Here is a 24,639-nt window from a genome sequence, read left to right on the forward strand (position 1 = left end):
CCCACAGCCCCGCGAAACCTGCCTGCTTCGAGCTAGCGGTGTCTTCACCGCCTCGGAGAAATAACAGCGATATAATATTTATCTACAATAGATATGCACAATAATCTGTTATTCATTTTGCCCCTCAGACACGCTGGGCCGCGTCCCTTCAGCCATTTCCCCCTCAGCTCCCCGCAGCCCTGCGGCTCTGCCCGCCCCCCTCACACACCACAGCCGGGGGCTCCTCACGACACCTTCTCCTGTCGCGACATGCCTGAGCGCAGGGGGGGCCCGGCGGGCTCCTCACGACACGCTCAACTGTCGCGACATCGCGACCGCCCGAGCGCTGCCCGCCGCCGTTACCGGCCCGGCCCGAGCCCGCCCCGCGTCCCTCAGAGCCCCCCGAGCCCCCCGCGGCCCCGGGCCCGTCCCGCTCCTACCGCGGCCCCGCCGCTGCCGCTCCGCCGGCCCGGCCTCCCTCCCTCCCTCAGCCGCGGCCGCGCCGCAACATCCGCCGGGCGGGCGGCACCTTCCGGCGGCAGCGCGCAGGCTCCGGCAGCCCGAACCCGGACCGGGCACCCCGGGATTAACACTGCGAGTGTCTGAACTGTCCCAAAATTCACCCTGGGAGCATCTGAAATACCCCCCGAACCCGGACCGGGGCACCGGCACCCCGGGATTAACACTGCGAGTGTCTGAACTGTCCCAAAATTCACCCTGAGGGCATCTGAAATACCCCCCGAACCCGGACCGGGGCACCGGCACCCCGGGATTAACATTGCGAGTGTCTGAACTGTCCCAAAATTAACACTGCGAGTGCCTGAGGTGACCCCAAATTCACCCTGAGAGCATCTGAAATACCCCAGAATTCACGCTGAGGGCACCGGCATCCCGTGATTAACACTGCGAGTGTCTGAGGTGCCCCCAAATTAACACTGGGAGCACCCGAACCGCACCAAAATTAACACTGGGAGCACCTGAACCACCCCCAAATTCACCCTGAGGGCACCGGGCACCCCGGGATTAACACCGCGAGTGTCTGAGGTGCTTCTCAATTCATCCCGGAGGCACCCGGGCACCCCCGAATTAACACTGCGAGTGTCTGAGGTGCCCTCAAATTAACACTGGGAGCACCCGAACCACCCCCAAATTCACCCTGAGGACACCGGGCACCCCAGAATTAACACTGCCAGTGCCTGAGGTGTCCCACAATTCACCCTGAGGGCACCGGGCACCTCAGAATTAGCACTGGGAGCGTCTGAACCGCCCCAAAATTAAAACTGGAGCACCCGGGCATGCCGAAATTCACCCTGAGGGCACCCAAACTGCCCCAAAATTAACACTGGGAGCATCTGAACTGCCCCACAATTCACCCTGAGGGCACCGGCACCCCCCAATTCACCCCGGGGGCACAAGGGCACCCCAAAGTTAACACTGGAGCACCTGGGCACGCCAAAATTCACCCTGGGGGCATCTGAACCACCCAAAAATCACCCTGAGGGCACCCGAACTGCCCCAAAATTAACACTGGGATCATCTGAAATACCCCAGAACTCACCCTGAGGGCACCTGAACCACCGCAAATAACACTGGGGCACCTGGGCACTCCAAAAATCACCTTGGGGGCACACAAACAACCCCAAATTAACACTGGAGCACCCAGGCCCCCCTAAATTTACTCTGGTGGCACCTAAACCACCCCAAAAATCACCCTGAGAGCATCTGAATAACCCCAAGATTAACCCTGGGGCCTCCTGAACTATCCCAAATTAACACTGAGGGCACCTGAATAACCCCAAAATTAACATCACAGCACCCAAACCATCCCAAATTCACACTGGGGACATCTGAACCTCCCAAAATCAACACTGGGAGCAAAACCAACCACGAGGGCAGCTGGAGCCCCCAAATTCACACTGGGGGCACCCGAACCTCCCCAGATTAACCATGAGGGCACCTGGACAACCCCAAAAAATTACCTTGGGGCATCAGAAGTACCCCAAAATTAACCCCAGGGGCACTTGAACCTTGTAAATTCACACTGAGGCACCTGAACCCAACAAAATTTCCCCTGGGGGCATCTGAAACCCCCAAATTAACCACGGGGGGCACCTCAGCCCTCCCAGAATTAACCTGGGGGCACTTGAAGCCAACAAAATGAACCTGGAGGCACCTGGGCCCCTGCAAATTAACCTTGGGAGGCAGCTGAATCCACCAAGTCAATCCCAAACCCCCAAAATCAGACCTTGGTGTGCACCTGAGCCCCCCAAAATCAAACCTTGGGGCTCAGGGGGGCATCTGGACCCCTCCTAAAAATGGGGGGCAGGGAGTTCAGCACATAAAATGAGGCTGTTAAAATAACAAATCACAAAAATTCCTTTTTGAAACAAATTTGCTCCCCCCAAAGCTCTTTCCCCCAAATAATTAATTTTTACAGACTTTAAAACCATCAAAAATGTGTCCAAATGCCTCTTGCTTCAACTCTCTATAAAATTTTAATGACTGTGCTCCTGTTAAGTAAATATTTGAAACAGAAAAATAACCAGTACTACATTTGTTTTTTTTTTAAACAATAAATAAACAACTTTGTTGTTGTTGTTTTTTCTAACAAGAATGAAATATAAACTTTGCACATCCAAAATACAATATACAACTTATTTCCAAAAGGATTTCCTGATGACAGAAACAGTAAAACCAGGTGATGAACTGAAGTTTTTTGATAGAGACAAGGTGCTGTTGCAGCTTTTTCTTCCAAGTTCCACAATTCCCAGATGGATTTTCCTACTTGGAGTGTGAGGTTCCAGGGTTGGATTTTGGTCAGAGCCTGGTGGAACCAACATTTGAGGGTGGTAAATTTGTTACCTCTAAGATTGACAAAGTGTGAACATCCCCAAGACACCGAGGTGAATTTATCTTTTTGGGGGTAAGGCCAAGGAGGGTTTTTAAACTCAAACCATATTTTATCCAGCTGAAATGGATCCTTCCAAAAGAACAAAATGTCCCCTTCCAAAAGAACAAAAGCTTGTGAGGGCTGTGTGGCCAAAACCACGAGGGCAGAGGTGAACAATTATCTAGAAATGAAGTTGGATCAGTTTCCATAACGCAGGGAACGAGATTCCCAAGAAAAGGATTTGTTGTCAAACTTCCCTCAGGAATGCAGCAGAGCTCTGAACAAGCCCTGGAGGTGTCCCACAGCTCCCTGCCCTGCCTCATGTGCTCTGCAGCTGGCTCTGTCTCTCAGTCTCAGCTTTCCTCTCCTGCCTGTGGGTCATGGCTGCCCAAAATGTGATTTTTTTCAGCACTTCCTGCACGAGTTTGGGGGGCAAGCAGGGAATTTGCTTCTCCAAGAGAGCTGCGTTCTTCCCAATGCAGTCCAGACACAGCCTGAGGAAGGGAAATAGGAAAAAAAAAAAAAAAATTTGAAGTAAATTATTTATATTCTAACAAATGACACCTGGCAAAAGCTAATGTGCATTAATCACAGGCGTAGGGTATTACACAGCACCAGTGATTCAACTGCTGTGCAGCACCACACACTAAAGGGCTCAGGTATTTCCTGAGGAGGAAATTGGGAATTTCACCCCCTTTCTGCAGAAGCAGGTGCTGAAACAACACCTGGGGTGGTGGGAGGTGTCCTGCCCAGGGAACACGATGGGATTTCAGCCCAGCCTAAACCAGTCTGGGATTCTGTAACTCCAACTCACCTGAGCAGGGAATAAGGCTGAGTCTGAAATATCAACAAGTCACTGCAGTGCCCCTGAGCAAGAGGAGAAAAGAACCATGAGAATGGCAAACAACTTCTCCACCCCAGCAATCCTCCACATTAATGTCACATTTACTATCACATGATTTAGAAATATCCTCCTTCACCACGATTTGTAAGGAACCTGAATTACAAATTCCTTTTTATTCTGTCAGTCAAGAAAGCCTCAGGTGGGGATTCCTCAGCGGTGTGTAAATTATAATTAATTTATAATCTCAGGTGTGTAAATTACTGTAATTTGTAATGGTTTCAGTTACCAATTTGAGCAAAGTTTTAGAGCCAAATTCAATCTGATTTGGTTTATTTTAAACTGAATTTTAACTGAAAAATTAAAATCAATCAATTAATATATTTATATACTGAAGTTTTCCTGTAGAGACCAGGTGATGTTGCAGCTTTTTCTTCCTAGTTCAACTAATTTTCTTCAATTAATATATTTATTAATATATAATATTTATTTCTTTATTTGCCCAGAGGTTTTGGACTCCCCATCTGTGGCAGTGCCCAAGGCCAGAGTGGATGATGCTTGGGGCAGCCTGGGATAGTGGGAGGTGTCCCTGCCCAGGCTGGGGTGGATTAAATGGACTTTAAAGCCCCTCCCAACTGAAAGCACTCCACAATTTGATATTAATTATAATTGTCCCAGGGATGGGATTTGTTGCTCAGTTTACTGACCGTGTCCATAAAGAGCAGATCATCCTTGCTGCCCCCAAACACCATCACTTCTCCCTCCTGCCCCAGGCAGGCTGTGTGCCACAACCTGCAACCAAACACAAACACTCAGTGCCCAAGGAACAAGGGCTTGGCTGTTAGCAGCAAGACAAAACCATTATTTCAGAGGTAAAAAATAACACCTTAAAATTTATTACTTGTTTGTTTAATAATATAAAGTAAGAGAGCAGTGTAACTCCCCAGCAGACCAATATATTTTGTCATTATTTGACTTTTCTGTATTCTGGGCATATCAACTTTGTCTTATTTATCACCACAGTGGAAAATTTTTTGGCAACTCTACAAACCAAGCTTTTGCCAAGCTTTTCCTTTGCAATTTTCCACTCTCTTTGGTTCAGCAGTACAATTTTCTCGTGGCTTTCAGCCTGGGGGGTTCTCAGTGCTGACACTTGGATCTCCAGGTCTCCTGTTCCAGTCTTGCCCTTCCCCAGAGATTCTGGGATCACTTGCTGTGAGTCAGGAACTGCCAGCACACCAAGGGAGTTTGATCATAAAAACCCCACAAAAGCAAATCCTGACTTTAGAACTTTCAGAAAGATCCTGCCCCTTCAGCAGCCACCCCTGGTGGGGAGTTTATTTCTATTTTTCATGATTAGATTTTTCTGCTCTATCACCACTGCTGATGGACTTTAGAGCCACTGAAGCAAAAATCAAACACACCACTGAAGTTTCACGCAAAAATCAACGTTCCCACTTTCTCTCATCAGTCCTTAGCAGGTTCCTCACCTTTTCCCTTCCTCATACCTGTGCCAGATCTGTCTCTGCCTGCTCTGCATTAGGGAAATCTGGGCTTGGTCACGGAGAACACGGGGAAGCCTTTCCTGCCTGGGCTCTGCTGACATCCTAGCTCCAAACCTGAGGCTTTTCCTACTGCCTGAGAGCTCCTGGCCTCCCATGGGCTGCTCTAACTTATCACCTAAACATTCTAACAAAGCACGTTATTCAATCACACAGGGCTCCAGCACACAACAGCATCACATGGCAATGACAACATGGGGACCCAGGGGTTAAACACTGGGGGCTCACTGAACCCAGCATGCAGAACTGGAGCCCATGGATGGAGGGAGAACAGGATTTTCTACAGTTATGGGAATGAAAATATGGGAATCCAGAGATTAAACACTTTGGGTTTGATTCAACCCAGCATGCAGAACTGGAACCCATGGACAGAGGGAGAAACAGGATTTTCTACAATTTTGGGAGTGAAAACATTGGGAACCCAGGAGTTAAACATTGTGGGCTCTATCCAACCCAGCATGCAAAACTGGAACTCATGGACACAGGGAGAAACAGGATTTTCTACAGTTATGGGAATGAAAATATGGGGAATCCAGGGGTTAAACACTGGGGGCTCTATCCAGCCCAGCATGCAAAACTGAAAGTGAGGGACAGAGGGGGAATAGGATTTTCTACCAACTTTGGGAATGAAAACAGGGGAACCCAGAGATTAAACACTTTGGGCTCAATTCAACCCAGCATGCAAAACTGAAAGTGAGGGACAGAGGGGGAACAGGATTTTCTACAATTTTGGGAATGAAAGCATTGGGAATCCAAGAGTTGAAATTTGTATTTTATTTCAACCCAGCATGCAAAACTAATATTTATGGATAGAGGGAGGGACAGGATTTTCTACCAATCATGGAAAGGAAAACATTGGGAATACAGGGCTTAAAATTTGTATTTTATTTCAACCCAGCATGCAAAATTAAAATTGATGGACAGAGGGAGAACAGTATTTTCTACCAGTTCAGGATCACCTGAGAAGGCAATTCTTTAGAAATTGCTAAAAGTGGAGGTTGAAGGAAATTATTCTCTACAGAATTTAGGGAGGGAATCAGAGTTGGAGAAACATCAGGAAAAGACACTAATAAATTTCATGTCAAAGTAAGAGAAATAAATAAAAGAAATACACATATATGTATTACTGCTCTGCATTTGAAGAGCAGCTGAACTGATTGAAAGCTTTTCCAGCTGCAGAAAATACAAAGTTATGGAATAAATGCTTGGCATTTAAGCAGTTCAGTGTATGGACAGGCTTTTGGGGTGGTTCCTTTTATCCCTGGACACATCCCAGTGTCACCTGCTGCAGGTGGCCCTGCCCTGGGGGATCTCCAGAGGTCCCTTCCCACCCTAACAATTCTGGGAAATGGAAAAATCCGTGGTTTCCTGGAAAAATCCGTGGTTTCCTGGAAGAACCCAGGAGGTTTTGGGCTTTGCTTGAAGGAGGGGATGTCCTTTATTTAGTTCTAGGAAGATTTAGGCCCAGGAAAGCTCCTCAGCCCCAAAACCCAAATCCCAATGGGCCCAGGGATCCCTGTCCCTCCCAGCACAGAATGGAACAATATTCCAGCACATCCAGGGGAAATCCCAGCCCAGGGAAGGTTTGGCTGCTCCTGCTGTGCTGTCATTAAAGACTCCTCATGCTGAAATAGCATAAAAACATCACTGATCATAAATTGAGTATTTGGTGAGGCTGAGGGCTGAGTTTCTGTGGGCTTGGAAGAGTCTGAAGGGTAAAAGGCACAAAAGTTGGTTGAGCTGTGGCTGTTGTGTTTAAGAGACAGCCCAGAACAGGATAAAAACAGGAAGAAAATTAATTTATTATTTCAGTAACAAGGCAGGGAGCAGAGCAGAACTGGACATTTTTGTATCAGAAAAAATGATATATTATGATATAAATATTGTAATTGAAAATACATTGTGCTAGATATTATGATATAAAATTGTGCTGGGAGTTCCTGGGTGAATGCAGGGAATGAACTCAATGAAAATCTGAATATTTACTATCCAGAGCAAATCAGTTCAGTAGTTTTTAACTTAGAAACACAGATCATGATTCAAACACTGGGTTAACACTGAATTTTGTTTTTGAACCCTGAAAGAGGAATCAAGTTTTCCATGGTCTCTCCTGCCCTGTTTCTAATAATTTAGAAATATTAATGAGCTTGTATTGTTCTCCTTGGTTATTTATTCCTCCAATTTTTATGGTTTGATTATAGAACAGTAATTTGGTTACAGAGCACCAGGTCAGTTGGACACCCAGATCCCTCACCACAAAAAAACATCTTTTCATGCAAAAAAGCATCAAATACACAAATTAAAAATGAGGTATGAAGGCAAAAAAAGGTGTTAAAGCAAACTATTCAACAACACTACATTAATATTCTAAAATATTCTTTAAAAATACAGTTCAGGAATTTAAAAACTGGTTCATTTTGGAAAAGGATTCAATTCCAGCACACAAATTTCTGTTCCTGTACCTGGGCCTGCTCTTGGGCAGATGGGTGAGCTGCTTCCATCCATTTGTTGCAATGCTGTGGATCCAACCATCACCTGCAATGGGAGAATTATTATTATAATAATTATTATAAAGCTCATGAATGGGTTTTGGGATAAAAAATTGGCTTTTTGTTCACACAAGCAGCTCCAAGAGCATCTTTATTTAGGTAGCAGGAACATCAGCACTTGATGAAGCTGCATCTTTTCACTCTTTGTGATTTAATGTTGTCCCAGAACCCTCCCTGCACTGAAATCTGGAATTAAAACACACCTAACCCCTTTATTTTGGGTAAACTGAGGAAATCATTTCCTCCCAGTGGATTTGGCTGTGAAATTACTATTTATCTTCACATGATTTTTGCCAATTTCAGTTTTTTTCACGCTGCCTTTTCTACAAAAGCAACTCCTGCCAAGCACCCCACCCCTGTTTGTGTGATCTGAAATGCACAAGAGAATCAGAATTACATTTTTGCTCTCCATTACTCACTCAAAGGAACATTGTCAGAGCTTAGCCCTCCAAAAAGGAAAAGCCTGTCCTCCCCTATGGGGGTCAGCGTGTGCCAGGAGCGATCCCTGGGCTTCTCTCCACTGATGTTAATCCTGGGGGAACAAAGAAACAAACCCCAAAGCTTCAATCAGTGCTGAAATTGTTTCATGGTTTCATTTACATTTATTTGGCAGAAAATTTCAGTTTGTCCTAGAGCCACCTTGGGTGTTTCCCAGCGCAAAAAGAGATAAAATACAGAAATAATTCCATGTACATGCAGGAACAGTTAATTGAAATCAAACTGATGAATCCTGAGGGGCTCCAGGCTCTCCACTCCAAGGAAAAGGATTTTAAATGACAACAGGATTTGTGGTTTTACCTCTGATCCAAAAGCTACCACCTCTTCAAGCTGGGCTCACCCAGACTGTGAAATAAATGAATATCAGTAAAGGGGGGATTCCTAAGCACAGAACAGGTGGAGGTTTGTTATTGATAAAATTCATTTGAAATCTATTTCAGCTGAGCTGTATTGAAATTGATTTTATTTTAGTTGGGTTTGCTTGACAATGTGAACAGCAAAGATCCTGACATCCCAAAAAATCAGTTAATCAGAGATAATTAATCAGGGATTGCACAAGTGCCCTGCTCAATCTGGCACTCAAGGCCAAGCTGCAATTTCGTTTGAATCCAAGTGAAGAAAAGAATCTTCTAAAATTGGCCAAAAAAATATCAAACAGATACTGATAATTGATAAAATTTCAATTTTCATGTACAAGCAATGATCTCAGTACCAGAAAGAACAAAATATTGGATGAGTTTAGTAGAGCTGAAGGCAGGGAAAGCAACTTGTGGGCAGTGCAGCTGAAATGAATTTTGCAATCTGCTGCTGGATGCTAATCCTGGGTTAGCAATTCCTTAACAAAGCTGGGCAGAGTTGAGTAAGAAAAAAAAAACTTGAGTGTTTAGTAAATAAAATCATTATTTGTTAATAAATAATTATTAGATCCTTTTGTGATCAGAGGAATAGATAATAATGAATAAATGAATAATGAATAGATAATAATGAATAAATAAATAAACACTTTGTCTCCTGTGAGGTGCCAACAGCAGCAAACACTGAAAACTCTTTTTTTCCACCAATATCTTAAGTTTTTTTTTCAGTCTTAAATACATTTTTTCAGTTTCTAAGACTCTGCAGAGGTGCTGCAAGAGCTGAACAGAAAATTCCTAAATTTACAGTGATCCAATATATAAGTATATAAATAGAAATATTTACATATAAATTTACAGTGGTCCATTATGTAAATATATAAATAGAAATATTTATATGTAAATTTACAGTGATCCAATATATATGCATATAAGTATTTCTATTTTTAATATATAAATTTACAGTGGTCCAATAGATAAATAGAAATGGTTTTATATAAATTTACAGTGGTCCAATATGTAAGTATATAAATAGAAATATTTATATATAAATCTACAGTGATCCAATATATAAGCATATAAGTATTTATATTTTTAATATATAAATTTACAGTGGTCCAATATATAAATATATAAATAAAAATGTTTATATAAACATTTACAGTGGTCCAATATATAAGTATATAAATAGAAATATTTATATACAAATTTACAGTGGTTCAATATGTAAGTATATAAATATAAATATTTATATATAAATTTACAGTGATCCAATATATAGCCATATAAGTATTTATATTTTCAATATATAAATTTACAGTGGTCCAATATGTGAGTATATAAATAGAAATATTTATATATAAATTTACAGTGGTCCAATATGTAAGTATATAAATATAAATATTTATATAAAAATTTACAGTGATCCAATATATAAGCATATAAGTATTTATATTTTTAATATATAAATTTACAGTGATCCAATATATAAATGTTTATATATATATTTACAGTGGTCCAATATGTGAGTATATAAATACAAATATTTATATATAAATTTACAGTGATCCAATATATAAGCATGTAAGTTTTTATATTTTTAATATATAAATTTACAGTGATCCAATATATAAATATCTATTTTTTAATATATATACTATACTAAATAATAGATAAATCTTCTGAGCTTTTCTTGGATCACAATATGGAAATAACTTGAATTTTGAAAAAAATCTTCATTTTTTGAGGATTTCATGGCCTTTTATGGAAGAGACCTTTCCCAATTTGTACTGTAACTACAGCCATCAAAGCCAGCATTCCAAAAGCCCTAAAAGCTGGAATTCCACCTGGATAAATGGAGGCAGGCTGCAAATGAGGGTGTTCAATCCCTGCCTGCTGTGCTTCAGCAGCCCCTCAGAGCTGTGGTGCAGAGCAGGAGCAGCTCAGTCCCCACTATCAAAATGCAATTCCATGGAAATCAGAGCCCAGCAGCTGGGAGGAGTCCCCAGCCCCTCATTCTCCTCTTGCAAAAGCTGCAGGAACAGCTCTGGAGCTGTTTAACAATATGTTTCCATCTTCTAAATTCAGTTTGAAGCGTTACAAAAGCAAACTCACCTCCCAGACCAAGTCCAAGTGTCTAAATTCAGGCAGTGCAAATCATTCATTCTGGTTTGCTAAAACAAAGAAATAAAATCCCACTCGGGTTATTTTAGGCAAACAATGAACCAAATATTTCAGTGAGGCCTTCCTGGGACAGAATATTCCAAGCACCAATAGTCTGAAGAAATCTGTACCCACTTGCCTTAACATAAATCTGAATTATGTGGCAGATGAAAAGCTTTTCTCCTCACAAAAACCATGCAACACTCAGGAAAGTGCCTGGCAGAAATATTTCCAGTCATGCAACAGCACTATGGGGCCAATTTTAGCTGCTAAAAGTGAAGAATTGTTGGGATTTTATCCAGTTCCTGCAAATGTTTTTAATTTCCATCCACAGAACTCCTGGCAGGGCAGTGCAGATGTTTGACTCTCCTTGGCTTTGTGAGCAGAAGTTTGGATCCTCCTGTCTGGTCACTACTCCTCGGAATATCCTGGTAGTGCTGTACTCTGGCTATTCCCAGAAATGTCCATCATTTGTGCTTTTCCCTCTTTTCCTTTCACCAAGTGACCACCAGCAAGGTTTATTTAGGACCCTTTAGCATTTGCCATTAAAATCAAATGGGAAATCTTCCCTCTTGCTCATCTGCCTGGGATGGAGATGGAGAAGTCTCTGCCTGCCTGGGGAGGTGGAGAGGGTGATAAAAGGATTTCTCTGCCTGCCTGGGAGCTGGGATTCCCCTGGGAGCTACAAACACCAGCTGGGGAGCAGGGAAATGGTTCTTGCCTTACCTTCCAACTCCTTTTCTCCCTGGGCAGTCCATAGATCTATTAGCAAAGGGATTTTTCTCCAGGTGCAGATCCTCTGAGGCAGAGCTAGGCTGAAAGGAGGGCTGGGACCCAGCAGAGGCTGAGGGACCCCAGAGCTGCCCAGCACAGCCCTGGGAAATCTCTCAGGGATTTCAGGAATGCCACAACTCCTCTGCCAAGCACTGCCAACCCTGCTGGGCTGGGAGGGGAATGGGGAGCAGCACTTTGGGGAGGGACACAGCATAAACACAGCAGATGGTGAGGGTTTGGGGCATTGCCTAAAAACAACCTAAACACAACCAAGTGTGGTCCAGCTGCCAGATCTGTCTTCCATGACTCCTCTCTCCAGTTTCCTACTCCTTCCTTTGAAATCATGAGGGGATCAAATCATCCAAGCTGAAAGCAAAATGCAGTTGGGATCTTCTGTATTTGGGACAAACCCAACTTCCTGGCCTCTACAACTGGGAATGATCATGTTGGAGTAATACAATTTGATATAAAGGATATCTATCAGAGAGTTGCTGCTATGGTGAAAATTAAGGTTTCAAGAGGATCCTGGTCAAGACCTCCTCGCTGACTTTCCTTTCCTGGGCATTAGGCAGAAGATGGAGAAATTCTCTTTCCTGCTCCCTGGGACATCAGAAAATCTTTGCATTCTCAGGGTTCAACAGCTGGGCAGATGCAGAATTACAGCAACCTCTGGAATCCAAACACCACCAAGTGTCCAAGACTGAGACTTTAACAAACAAAGCCCCTTTCTGCCCCAGCCCTCTCTGGGAAGCTGGAGCCCACAGTTTTACAGCAGCATCACTTGCACAGCTCTCCTGCAGCTCCTCATGGATTTATCCTTCCTGCTCTAATTCATCATCCTCTGCCAATCCTAAAATGATTTTTAATTGGTTTAAGAGCACCAAGGCTCCTAAGAGGGCTGGAATTTCCCTGGAGCTCCAAGGGCTCCTGACACCCTGCTTATCTCTGCAAGTTGATTTCTGTGAGCCCAGTGCAGGTAAGGCAGGAGCTGCCTGGCCTCAGGGTCAGCACCAAGAGAGGCTTTAAGGGTGCCCTTATTCCCAGAAATTCTGCAAGAGAGGCTTTAAGGGTGCCCTCATTCCCAGGAACTCTGCAAGAGAGGCTTTAAGGGTGCCATTATTGCCAGGAATTCTGCAGCTCTCCCTCCTGGATTTCCAACCAAAAGCTATTCCAGCTCCAAGCTTTGCCAAGAGAAGGATTGCAGCTCCATGGATGCTCTGAGCTTTGCTGACAGCAAATACAAACATGCTGACATTAAGGCACCAGATGTGTGAAGAGCTGCTGCAAAGACTTTGGTTTATTTACCTTATTCTCAACATGAAACTTTTCCACTTCAATCAAACAAAAGACTCACACAACTTCTGGACTAACTCTCCTTCCTTCCCACTTTCTCCCATTTCTGTTTTTCCAGGGGCTTACCTGAAGGAACTGAGTCCACATAACACTTCTGAGCCTGTTTTCAAATGATTCCTGGTACAACTGATTCTCATCATCACCATCATCATCTTCTTTTACCAGTTCTAGCTCCAAGTTTGGAAAAAGGTGCCCTTTCCTCCCAGAAAGATGAATAGGAGAAGCCTCATGACACTTCCTGGCCCTTTCTGGTTCCTTGCAGAGCCTTTTCCCTGGGAAGATTTGTATTATGGTGAACTAGAAGGAGAAGGAGGAGCAGAGCAACCCCATGTTTGCTCCTCAATTTCTGGAGAAAAGCAAAACTTCATCCTTTGGGGAGGAATTACTCCTGGGGTCAGGAAATTGAGTGGTTTCCTGCTGTCTTTAGCTTTTTCTTTTCATGACTTACATGAATTCCTCAAGCCTCACTGAATGTTCCCTCACCTTTTTTATGCTTCCTTCCATTTATTTCTAGGACAGAAAATGGATCAATAATGAGAATTACACTTGCTGCTCTCCTACAGAATTAAACACAGCTTTCCACAATTTCACTCTTCTCTGACACGGCTTCCCAAGTGCTTTCACTGAAATTTAGCAAGATTTTAAGGAAGCTGAAGAAAAAAAAAACCTTTTAAGATCAGAATGCTGCAGTCAAACAGAATCCTGAGGGCAAATCCTGTGAGGGCAGTGCAGAATGAGAGGTGAGCTGCAGCTAAATGGGAATCGCAGTGGCAGAGGCTGCAGGGGAGCCCAGCTGGGGCTGGAGAGCAGTTCAGGAGTGCAGCAAGGCCAGGATGGGCACAGAGCCCTGGGGAAGGAGCTCCGTGTGCTCAGGAGGAGCTGCCAGGGCAGCACAAACCACCCAAGGCACCCTTACACCCCCACATCTGGGGATTTCCCTCCCAGCTCCCTGAGGGAGGAGCAGGACTTGGCTGTGCTCAGGGCACAGGGCTCACTCAGGGCATGGAAAACTCTGATTTTTCACTCTCCTCCAATCTCTTGATTCCCTTCAGTTATCTGCAGACCCACTTTGGCCAAAGCTCTGGGAGGTGCTGAGTGCAGCTCTCTCAGGCTTGAGGAACAATTCCAGAGATCCTGAATCAAAGGTCACATCATGGCAGGAACAAACAGGAGCCATTGCAATTCTTTCCCTTTCTGTTTGCTCTGGAAAAGCACTTAAATAAAAACTTCCTGCAGGTGGGAAGTGGCTGGACATGGTGTGGTCACTCTGAGCAGCAGGAGTGCAGATTAGAAAGGAATGTTCCAGCAGGAAAATCAGGGAATGGGGAACAAAGGGCAGTTTTACACTGCCTTGTTTGCCAGGATTTGGGAATACAGGGCTGAGGCTGTGGCAGCTTTCCCAGGTGGAGCTGGAATGTGTTCATTCCCAAACTAATTCCTTCTCTTTTTTAGAGCACAACCACAGGAACACAGCTCTGGGGGCTCTCAGAAGCTTCTTCACTGGCAATTTTGGAGATAGAAAACATCCAGGCTCATCCTCTAGCTGAGTGGGATTAAAGGATCTAAATCAGCTGTAGTGAAAAGAGCTGAAAACTTCCATTAAAATAAAACACAAGAGTGCACAGTCACTGAAATTGGGAGGGTTTAACTTGCCTTACAGGATCTGTTTCTCACATCAGTGCTTCAGCAGAGAGGAACTGAGCAGAAAATCTCCTTCAATTAGCACTGGAGAAATGCCAAGTGCTGCTGAGAGGTTTGAGTATCTCCCTGCTTTAATCAGGGGGGTGGTGCCTGTGGCTTGTTTCAGTTAGAAAGAGTCAGGAAGGGTAAAAATTACACAGCCACATCCAACCCTAAATTATTTATGCACAGATTGCATCCTTTTGTCCATGACCTCTTCCAGACATCTCTACTTCAGTCACTTATGTGCAAAAAGTGGCAAAATTCAATTAGAAAGCCAACTCAAATCTGTTATTTACCACACAATCATCTGTGTTTTACCTTTTCTGGGACAATCATTAATATTACAGAGTGAAATATTCTTCTTTTTGTAGAGGGTGATGACAAGCAGCATCCTGCATACAGAGCCCTGAACACCCAGGTTAGGCCAAAAACATTTGGGATTTTTTTCCTAACTACAAAATGACAAGAAAAAAAGAAAAGAAAAAAAACTTCCAAAAGAATAATATGACTGCTAAGAAAATACTGAATTACCAGCACTCGTCCTCCAAAGATGTAACCTTTGTTTCCCAGCACAGCACATGTGTGAGCTGCTCGAGGCTGAGGTGGATCTCCACCCTGAAAGAACCAAAATAATCCTTCAGAACACCACAAAACCTCCTGGACAGTTCTATTTGCTGATCTATAAACCATCAGGAACTGCTACTGAAACCCCTGGAAATCGCATCTTAAAATCTGATGTTATATCCACGTGCCAGAAAGTTCTCCCTGTGTAAATCAGAACAGAAAGTGGCAAAACTGGCTTTTACTTTGCAATGGGAATTTCACATTTTGCATCTGGTTTTAGAGGGATTTTAGAACATCCTAAAGATCATAAAAAGCTGCCAGACACTCTTTAAAAGACACAACTTCTGCTGAGTTCTTACATAAACTCAGCTGGGTTTTATGAATTTTAGGGAATATTTTCATCTCAAGAAGGCAGAGCTCTGCTGTGAGAGGTTTTCCATGGGAATTGTACAGGGATACAGATTTGCAGATTCCCCTCTGCTGGGAAAACTGGGAATGTTCCCCTGGAGAGGAGAAGGCTCCAGGGAGAGCTCAGAGCCCCTGGCAGGGCCTGAAGGGGCTCCAGGAGAGCTGCAGAGGGACTGGGGACAAGGGATGGAGGGACAGGAGCCAGGGAATGGCTCCCAGTGCCAGAGGGCAGGGATGGATGGGAGATTGGGAATTCCCAGATTTCCTGTGCTGCCCCTGGCAGTGCCCAAGGCCAGGCTGGACACTGGGGCACCCTGGGACAGTGGGAGGTGTCCCCAATTTCTGGGGTACAATCATGATTTAAAACTCAGTAAAATCCAAATTGAGACTAAAAACCACTCACTCGAATTGTTGGCTGAGACCAAGTCTGTGTGGTTGTATCAAAAACATGAACATCATTGTGCCATCCCCAGAATATCTGTCCTTCCTAAAAAAAAAGAAGAAATTAAAAAAATATGTATTTTATTTTAAATATATATATTTTATTTTAAATATATATATTTTATGTTAAAATCTTGCTGCTTATTGAAGGATACAAACCTGGAGGGGATGTGTCCAAACAGAAATTACACTAAAATAGGCAATTTGATGAAAATGTGTGGTGATATTTTAAGGATGCTGCAGCAGCTCAGATTCACCTGAGGGTCAGCAGCACCCAGGGATGTTCAGGCTGTGACACCTGAAAATTGGCTTTGGGCCCCAACATCAGGCACTGCAGCAAATTTCACCTGCTAAATTTCATTGTAATTTCACACTGAGAAATTAAGAAATTGTAAAAAACCAATTCTTGGGTGTCAGTCTTTAATATTTGACGTCAGGAGATTCCTGTCAATGCTCTGCTCAGTCATCTTTGCATTAATGATAAGAAATTACTGTAGCAAAGTTGATAATCCAGGCATCTTTCTGGAAAATAAACTCAATAAATTAACTCAGAGTATTTGTCAGCTAGACTTGGGAAGCTATAAATGCCCTAATGTTTCTTCAAGAAATAAATTATAAAAATTATTACATTTAATTATAAAAAATATTTAAGTTTTCTGGGATTTTCAGCTTTAAAATATGCCTTCAGATTAAAATCCAGCATTTAATTCACCGCACTCCAAGGCCAGCACTGGCAATTTGGAATATGTGGAACAACCACCACTCCCAACGTGTAGCATTAGAATTTCAAACCTAAATTTGAAATTTCAAATCTAAAAAAGATTCCAAATTTGCATTTCTGCTGATGCTATAAATAGAAGAAAAATCAGATTTTCATGCTCATCAAGGGTGATAAAAAGGATTTTTTGAAATCAGAAATCAGTGGGAACGGGGGAAAGCTCCTACCCAAAATGCATCGTGGACATCGAAGCAGTCACTGAGCTCGTTGTGCCTCCTGCAGCCATAACCTCCAAAGTAAATCAGCCTGAAACAACAAAAGCAGCTCATTCTTCTGGGAACAAGATGAAACTGAATCACTGCACTATTACAGCCACTTGAGGAGGTCGCTGGGGTGAGAGAAAGACGATAATCTTGTTTTTTGATCAGAAGGTTGGATTTATTGATATATGATATATAATACATTATAACTATACTAAATAGAAATAAAGAGAGAAGTTGCAGAAGCTGCTAAGCTAAGCATAGAAATAATTTAAAAACAAGAGAATTCTCTGTCTTTGTGTTCTAGAGAGTTTGCCCTGTGATTGGCCCTTAATTGTACACATGGAACATGAACCAATCACAGGTGCATCCCATTGCATTCTACAGCAGCTGATAACAATTGTTTACATTCTCTTTCTGGGGCCTTTGCTTCTCAGAAGATGAACAAATCTCAAAGAAAGATTTCTATTAAAAAATGTCTGCGACACTGCACGATGAATATTCTGGGCTATGCTGCCCTGGCAGTGATACAAACACTGAGAATGTTTTGTGTTGCAGCTGAAGGTGCAAACCCAACAAGGGGAAGGGCACAGCCCTCAGCAAACCTGACTGAAAGCACACAAGGAAATGATTCCAGACACCTCCAAGTCTTTGCTCCTCTCCCCAAGAGTTTATTTCCAGTGCTGTTCTCAGGCAAAAATGGAAATAAAACCCAGGACAGTGAAATGCCTCCTTTCCTAGTGAAGTTCCTGTGCTCCTGCTGCATTTTTTATTTTCTGTGCCAAATTTCTGGCAAGAAATGTTCCCAAGCTTTGTCCCACAGGACACAAAAAGTTTCTTTTTGGCTTAAAATAAAATTTTTCAACCAAGCACTACTGAAGGATCCTCACGCAGCTCCCAGCCCAATATTCCACCCAGTAAAGGGACACTCACAAATAATCTTTATTTACACCCAAAGGTTCCACTCCATCATCTGAACCAGGTGATTTTCTCAGCATGCAGGTGACACAATGCTTTGAATAAATGCATTTAATTTTGAATAATCTTGTGTGAGCAGCCAGGGAGTTGTTCAAATATCTGTATTTCCCTATCTCTGCAGTTCAATTAGAATTACAAAACCAAGATCTGGCACCCAGGGGTATTGCACAGTCATACAAAACCTCTTTAGATGTGGAGTCCAGAAAGAAATAAATCATTTCCATCTGATAATGTGCACCATAAATCACATTCTGACCTGTCTGTAACACATTTAATAATAAATCACTGACAGGGCACCTGCTTGTGATCACTTCTGCCTCGTTATCCAGACATTTTCCATAATAAACAGAAAATCTGGAGTATTTCTGTTTTCTAAACACACTCAGTCACTTCCCAACACAAATGTCCAGGCTGACTCAGCCTTGCAAGGTAAAGATAATCCCTGAAACGCCTCTGCTGTTAAAATCCTTGGGAATCCACTAAATGGATTTATTGCAGGTAAATTTAATGCTTAAAATAATGAACATTGCAGAGAAAGTAATTTTATACTGTTTTTTTAATATACTTTTTAATATACTTTTAAAATAATTTTATACGGTTTTTAATGTGTTAAAATCATCTAATATATGCATGATTGCTTTCTAAAGTGTAAAACATTCCACAAATTTACCCTAAATCTCCCAGCCCTCTCCTAAAGTGGGGTTTTATTTACCATTAGTTCAGCTTACCATTTATTCACCATTAGTTCATGTGAGGAAACTCTGGAACAAAATTGTTACAAAATCCCCCAGCAAGTCAAGCTAAAAATCAGAGTTTCCTCCACCCCAACCCTGAGTTCTCTTCACTTTTTAACCTTTTCCCTCTTCAATTAACACAAATTAAATATTTTCAGCATTTTTGTACCTGTTTTTGTACACCCAGCAGGAGAGTTTGTCCCGAGGTGTGGGAGGTTGACCTTTAAAATTTGTGATTTTTTTCCACCTGTAGGTTCCGGTTTTTGTTCTCAAATTGACATAATAGAGCTTGAAAGGAAAGAAAAATGACAATGTTTTCAGAAAAACCACAAATCAGCACCAGAAAAAACAACCCACCACCCCCAGAAGGCTGGAAATAAAAGAGGAACTGGCAGTGGGTTTAAAATGGGAAATACAGCACAAAAATAAAGTTAAAGTGGAGAACTGGCAGAAAGTTTCAGCAGAGGCTCCATTTCACTGATTTTCTAGTCAGACTAGAAAATTTCTAACTTTATTTATATTCAGTGATTAAACAACTCATTTAATCTATTTTCTTAATTCAGTTTTCAGTTACAAGGAAAGCTGGTAGCTCTATTTTAACCTTAATTATTACCTGATTATTTAAAGCAGTGAATTGCTATCAAAGAGCAAAAAGTGATTTTCAGAGATTAGTCCCAATTTAGGTTGTCAGAATATTTTTAAAAAACCAATTGGGAAAGCAGTGGCATAAATATAGAAGGTTTCAATAAATAAAAATTTCTCTTTAATTCAAATAAAAAGACACCAGATGAGCAGTATTAGTACTTATGAAAATACAATACTATGGAAAAAAAGAATAGAATACCCTGTTGCTGTATCCTCTGTCATCAAATCCCCCAAAAATGTACAGCTTGCCATTGATGCTGGCCCCACAGCTGCCTGACATGGAGGTGGGTAACTCCCCTTCCATCAGGTGCATTGTCCTGCAATTAAAAAAAAAATACATGAAACCCCTTCCTACTGCCAAAATGGAACAATCCCAAAGAGATTTATTCCGAATTTTTAGATTTAAAGGTGGAAATCCAGTTTGGGCCATAAGTAGGAGCTGCAGGTGAAGTTGGGCTCCTGAGGTGGAAGAGAACTCCCAGGTGGATGTTGGGTGTTTCTAAAGTACCTTGATTTTTCTGGAGGTGAAATTCACATTAGGAAAGCTTCAGTAGAGCTGAAACATTAATTATTCAGAATGTGGAAACATTATTAACTCCAGGAACTCCTGCAATGAGAATCTGGCAGTGCTGGGATGTCAGAAATGGAAAACTGAGGAGAGCTCAGGCAGGCCAGGAGATCCTGGTGAAATAAAACCTGGAAAATTCTGCTTAACCCTGATCCCTGGGAGCACAGAAAGGAAAAGCAAGGAGTGGGAAAGGCTTTGGGCAGCCCTTCCCACAAAAAGGGACAGCAAATTGGGGTCATGGGGAAAGAAATGGGGGAAAAGGGGCAGGAGAGAAAAAGGGGAAAAATGGGGCAAGGGAGAGAAAGGGGGAAAATGGGGCAAGAGAATGGGGGGAAATGGCAGGAGAAGAAAGGGGGAAAAGGAAGGGGAGGAAAAGGAAGGGGAGGAAAAGGAAGGGGAGGAACAGGAAGGAGGAAAAGGAAGGAAAAGGGAGAAGAAGGACAAAAAAGGGGGAAGAGGGAAACATAAAAGGTGGGGGGGAAAGAAAGTGGAGGGAAAGAGAAAAAATGGCAGGAATAGAAGTGGAAGGAAAAAGGGGAAGTTCTGAGTTATTTTGGGAGGAAAAAAGAAAGGGGAAGGAAAGAGAAAAAGGGGAAGTTATTTTTTGAGTTGCAATGCACATGGAATTAATACCAAAATAATAAATACATAACTGCAACTGGATCAAAGCTCAAGGAGCCAGGGTATGACTGTTCTAACATAAAAGTGAATGTAACAAAGCTCAGCCAAAACAAACTGCCAGGTAAATGCAGCTGTGCTAACAGAGCCTGCAGCCACCTTTCCCTTGCACACAACAATTAATTCACCTTCAGCAGGGTTTTGTTTCCTGGGGTTCATTTGCCAGCCCAGCTCTGTCCCTCATGCTGACATTAAACACCTGCTGTTTAACATACCCAGTGTCCCTGAAGGCTTTTCCTGCAGATCAGTGACAAAAATCAGCTTTAGGTGATAATTTAATATAAATGTGCCACTCACCAGAGCCCACTGTCCATGTCATAGATCCAGAGCTCATCACTGGGCAGATACACTTCATTTTCTTCAATGGACTGAAGGGGGAACATTGAAATGTTCAGTCAGTTCTGTTTCTTGTGTTTGCACATGAAATGCCAAGCCAGGTTCCTCAGCAACACTCAATGATCTCAAGGAAACCAGAACTCACACCCCAGTGTTACTGCTCTGATCAGAAATTAATTTATTTTAAAATAAACAACTCATTCCTCCTCAGGACTGCTCAGTAAAGACACAGATTGAACAACTTCACATTTTGCCAAGAAAAATGTGTAACAACATCAACCAGATCTGAAAATCCTGAATTAAAACTCATTTAGGTACTTTTGATCAGGAACTCTTTCCATTGGCATTATGGACAAATAAAAAATAGAACACAAACAGTGGACTGAAAACTCAAAAAGTTACCTGCAGCAAATTTATATTTATATTTATATTTATACTTGCAGCAATTTTATATTTATATTTGACACCTTGGTCTTTCAAGTGACTGCAGCAGTAACTTGAAAGACCAAGGTGTCAAATATAAAGGAGAAAATTAATTCTTCTGTGGAAAAAAAGATTTATGAAGAGCCCTGAACAGAGGTCATTAAGAAAGATAAACAATTTGGGAAATAATGATGAGGGAAAAAGAACATACAGGAGAGGAAGCCCCCAAAAAATGCAGTGAGTAACGAGTACAGCATTAATTACTGCCTTGGCACCAGGAAGAAATGAAAGCCTGGCAGTGAGTAAGCAGCCAGAGTCAGTACACAAATAAAAACTGGCTCAAAACAAAACAAATGTGAGGAACTTAAACACAAAACTGCAATTTAATTAGTGACAATCCAGTTACTGCTATTGATGACCTGCCTTCACGTGATGCTTTATAATGAATTTCTCACTGTGAAAGGTGCCAGGCAGGCAGGTTCATCCTATTTGCGGTATTTATTCTGCAGGCCCCCCTGCCCTGCTGTCACACCCCCTGGCAGGCTCTGCACGGAGCTCGAGTTGTCTCAGTTTCACCTGGAGGTGTCACAGGCCGAGCACCTGCTCCTGAAGCAGCTCTGAGCAAACACCCCATGCCAAAAATAAACGTGGCTGGGCAGGAGTCCAGCAGCAACACGTGCAAGATGATTTATCTGTGCAAAGGGCTGCCTACAGAGCAACAACTTTCATAACATTTTCAACAGATAAATACGGAAAACTACTACGAACCCTTGCAAAGTTTATCTGTTAAAGTTCACATACACTGTTTTGAATGTGCCATGAACCCACAATTCTTTATTAGAAAACTTTTAAAAATGTTGTGCTCAGTAGTTCAACCTCTGTTTTAAAGACCAGAGCATAAAAACAACTAAAGATTACCAGCGATTATGGGGATATTTATTTCTACAGAGTACTGTGGAGTTTAAATCCAGGAGTTTCTCCCTAGAGTTCTTGGCTTGAGTACAGAAAGACAAGTTTTGAACACTTTAAAGTTACCTTAGACCATAAGAAATATATATAGAATATTTTATATAGAATAGATATATAAAAGGTTATAGAACATATATACATAGAATATGAAGTATTCTACATATATATTCTATATAAAGAGAGAATATATATGGAGTATGAAATCTCTTTACAGAAATAACAGTTTGCACCCTGATCAAGTCCAGGAATTACACCAAGCACAGGTATTTGCAATTTTATGGCCAATGTGCACAGACAGACAAGATGAACAGATAAATGTAAACAGAAAAATAACAGGTAAAACGAAGTGGATGTATTTGATGCAGTTGGGTTGTAGTCATAGAGTTAAAAGACACAAGGACTTACTTATGACAGAACCATACGTTTCTTTTTATGAAAAAAAAATTAAATTGTGGGTGGGTTTCAGCCTGCCACCAGCTTGTTTTTGAGGTGACAGCAGCGCTTTCTACGGGAGGAAAACGCGCTGTAAGCATCGCACAACTACTAACAAACAAAAAACACGGGGACTCAGCAGCGAGAACACGAATGACACCCTGGAAAAGCTGAGCCACAAATTACAGCGTCAAGGTTTGAAGGGAGACGCGCTGAGGAGCGAAGGACGGGCGGCTTGGAAGGAGCGAACCGGCTCCACCAGCCCTGCCCCACACGGGCGAGCGGGGCAGGAGGAGGGCGCTGATCGCGCGGGGAAAGGCTGGCGGGACGAGGCGACCGGAGCGGCACCGCCATCCCCTCAGAGCCGTCCCTTTAGCGTCTCCTGCCTGTCCCCTCAGCGCCTCCCGCCGCCATTCGAACGGCGCGCGGCCGCCGCAGCCAATCAGCGCCCGCGCCACAGCCCCGGGCACCCGCCGTGGGCTGAGGGCCGCCGGGGGGAACCCCCCTGCCCTGCCCTGCCCCGCCCGGGGCTGCTCCGTTCCACGCGCCCCGAGCCCGCTCCCGCCGCTTCTTGCTGGCTCTTCCCCTCGCCTTACCACGTATCCTCCCCACACGTAGAGAAAGTTGCCGTCCACCACGGCGCAGTGGCCGCTGCGCTCCTCGGCCACGCAGAACTGATCCGCGGGGTCCGCCGCCATCTTGGGGGGGAGGAAGAGGAGGAGGAGGAGGGAGGAGGAGGAAGCGGCTCGGCCGCCTCAGGGCTCGCGTCCCGCCACCGCCTCCTCCGGGTGAAGCTGCGGCTCCGCCGCCGGTCGCTCCCCTGGGGCGGACGGGAAGCGAGGAGGGTCCAAAGTGTGGGGCGACACCCGGCGCGCGTCGGGGTGGGAGCGGACGGGGCGAGCGCGCTGCCCTCGGTGCCGGGCTGCGATGCCGGGCTGCGATGCCGGGCAGCAGTGCCGGGTAGCAGTGCCGGGCAGCAGTGCCGGGCCGAGGCGTGAGGCGGAATAAACCGTGCGGGAGGATGTGAATAATGCAGGAGGATGTGAATAATGGGCGCGAGAGGAGGAAAGAAGCGCCGGGGATAGGAGAGCTAAACGCAAACCACAGGGCGAGAAGGGAGGGAGGAGCTGGGTCCCAAAGCGGGACGGGGTTTAAGGCTCCGGGCAAGGGCACGGGGTGATGGACAAGGGGGAATGGCTTCACACTGCCAGAGGGCAGGGATGGGTGGGAGACTGGGAAGGAATTCCTGGCTGGGAGGGTGGGGAGGGGCTGGGCTGGAATTGCCAGAGCAGCTGTGGCTACCCCTGGATCCCTGGCAGTGCCCAGGGCCAGGCTGGACACTGAGGTTGGATCCACCTGGGACAGTGGGAGGTGTCCCTGCCATGGCAGGGGTGGAATGAAATCGACTTTAATGTCCATTTCAACCCAAACCATTCCGTGATAATGTGGATTCTGTGATAAGACACGCACAGCAGAAACTCCCTGTCTCTCTGAAGGTGAGAGCAGCTATGAAATAGTACCTGATAGTAATTAAACAAATGGACAGCTCCAGTTCTTACTCTGTTTTATCAACAACTGAGTCAGTTCCAGCTGAACTCTGTGTCCAGCTGAATGAATGGAATTCAAAATAAAACAGGTACAGCTCTTCAGAAATAGGAGAGTAGAACGTGGGAGAAATGTGCACTTTAGCATCCTATAAAAGGGCACCAGAAAATAATTGTCAGGATTTTCTTGTGACAGTAGGACACATACTTCCTCTGTTGGATCTAGGGGGGGAAATGTTAATTATACATTTTATATACATTGATAAATATATATTATATTTATATAATAATATATATAT

General features: G+C 43.6%; 1 protein-coding gene across 1 annotated transcript; it reads right to left on the minus strand.

Annotated features, from left to right (window-relative positions):
• Positions 1–2,455: 2,455 nt before the first annotated feature.
• Positions 2,456–23,723, minus strand: KLHDC1 (kelch domain containing 1). Its single transcript, XM_054286893.1, has 13 exons — positions 23,393–23,723; positions 20,934–21,004; positions 19,590–19,707; positions 18,915–19,033; positions 17,001–17,079; positions 16,018–16,101; positions 15,174–15,257; positions 10,785–10,843; positions 8,241–8,353; positions 7,735–7,807; positions 4,418–4,502; positions 3,684–3,736; positions 2,456–3,363 (listed from the first exon to the last, which is right to left on the minus strand). The coding sequence occupies exons 1-13, from the start codon at positions 23,492–23,494 to the stop codon at positions 3,189–3,191; spliced, it is 1,215 nt and encodes a 404-aa protein (XP_054142868.1). The 5' UTR covers positions 23,495–23,723; the 3' UTR covers positions 2,456–3,188.
• Positions 23,724–24,639: the final 916 nt, after the last annotated feature.

Source organism: Melozone crissalis, unplaced genomic scaffold, assembly GCF_028551555.1.
Source record: "Melozone crissalis strain CALT ecotype California unplaced genomic scaffold, PUWL_Pcris_2 ptg000056l_1, whole genome shotgun sequence".
Taxonomy (NCBI): Eukaryota; Metazoa; Chordata; class Aves; order Passeriformes; family Passerellidae; genus Melozone; species Melozone crissalis.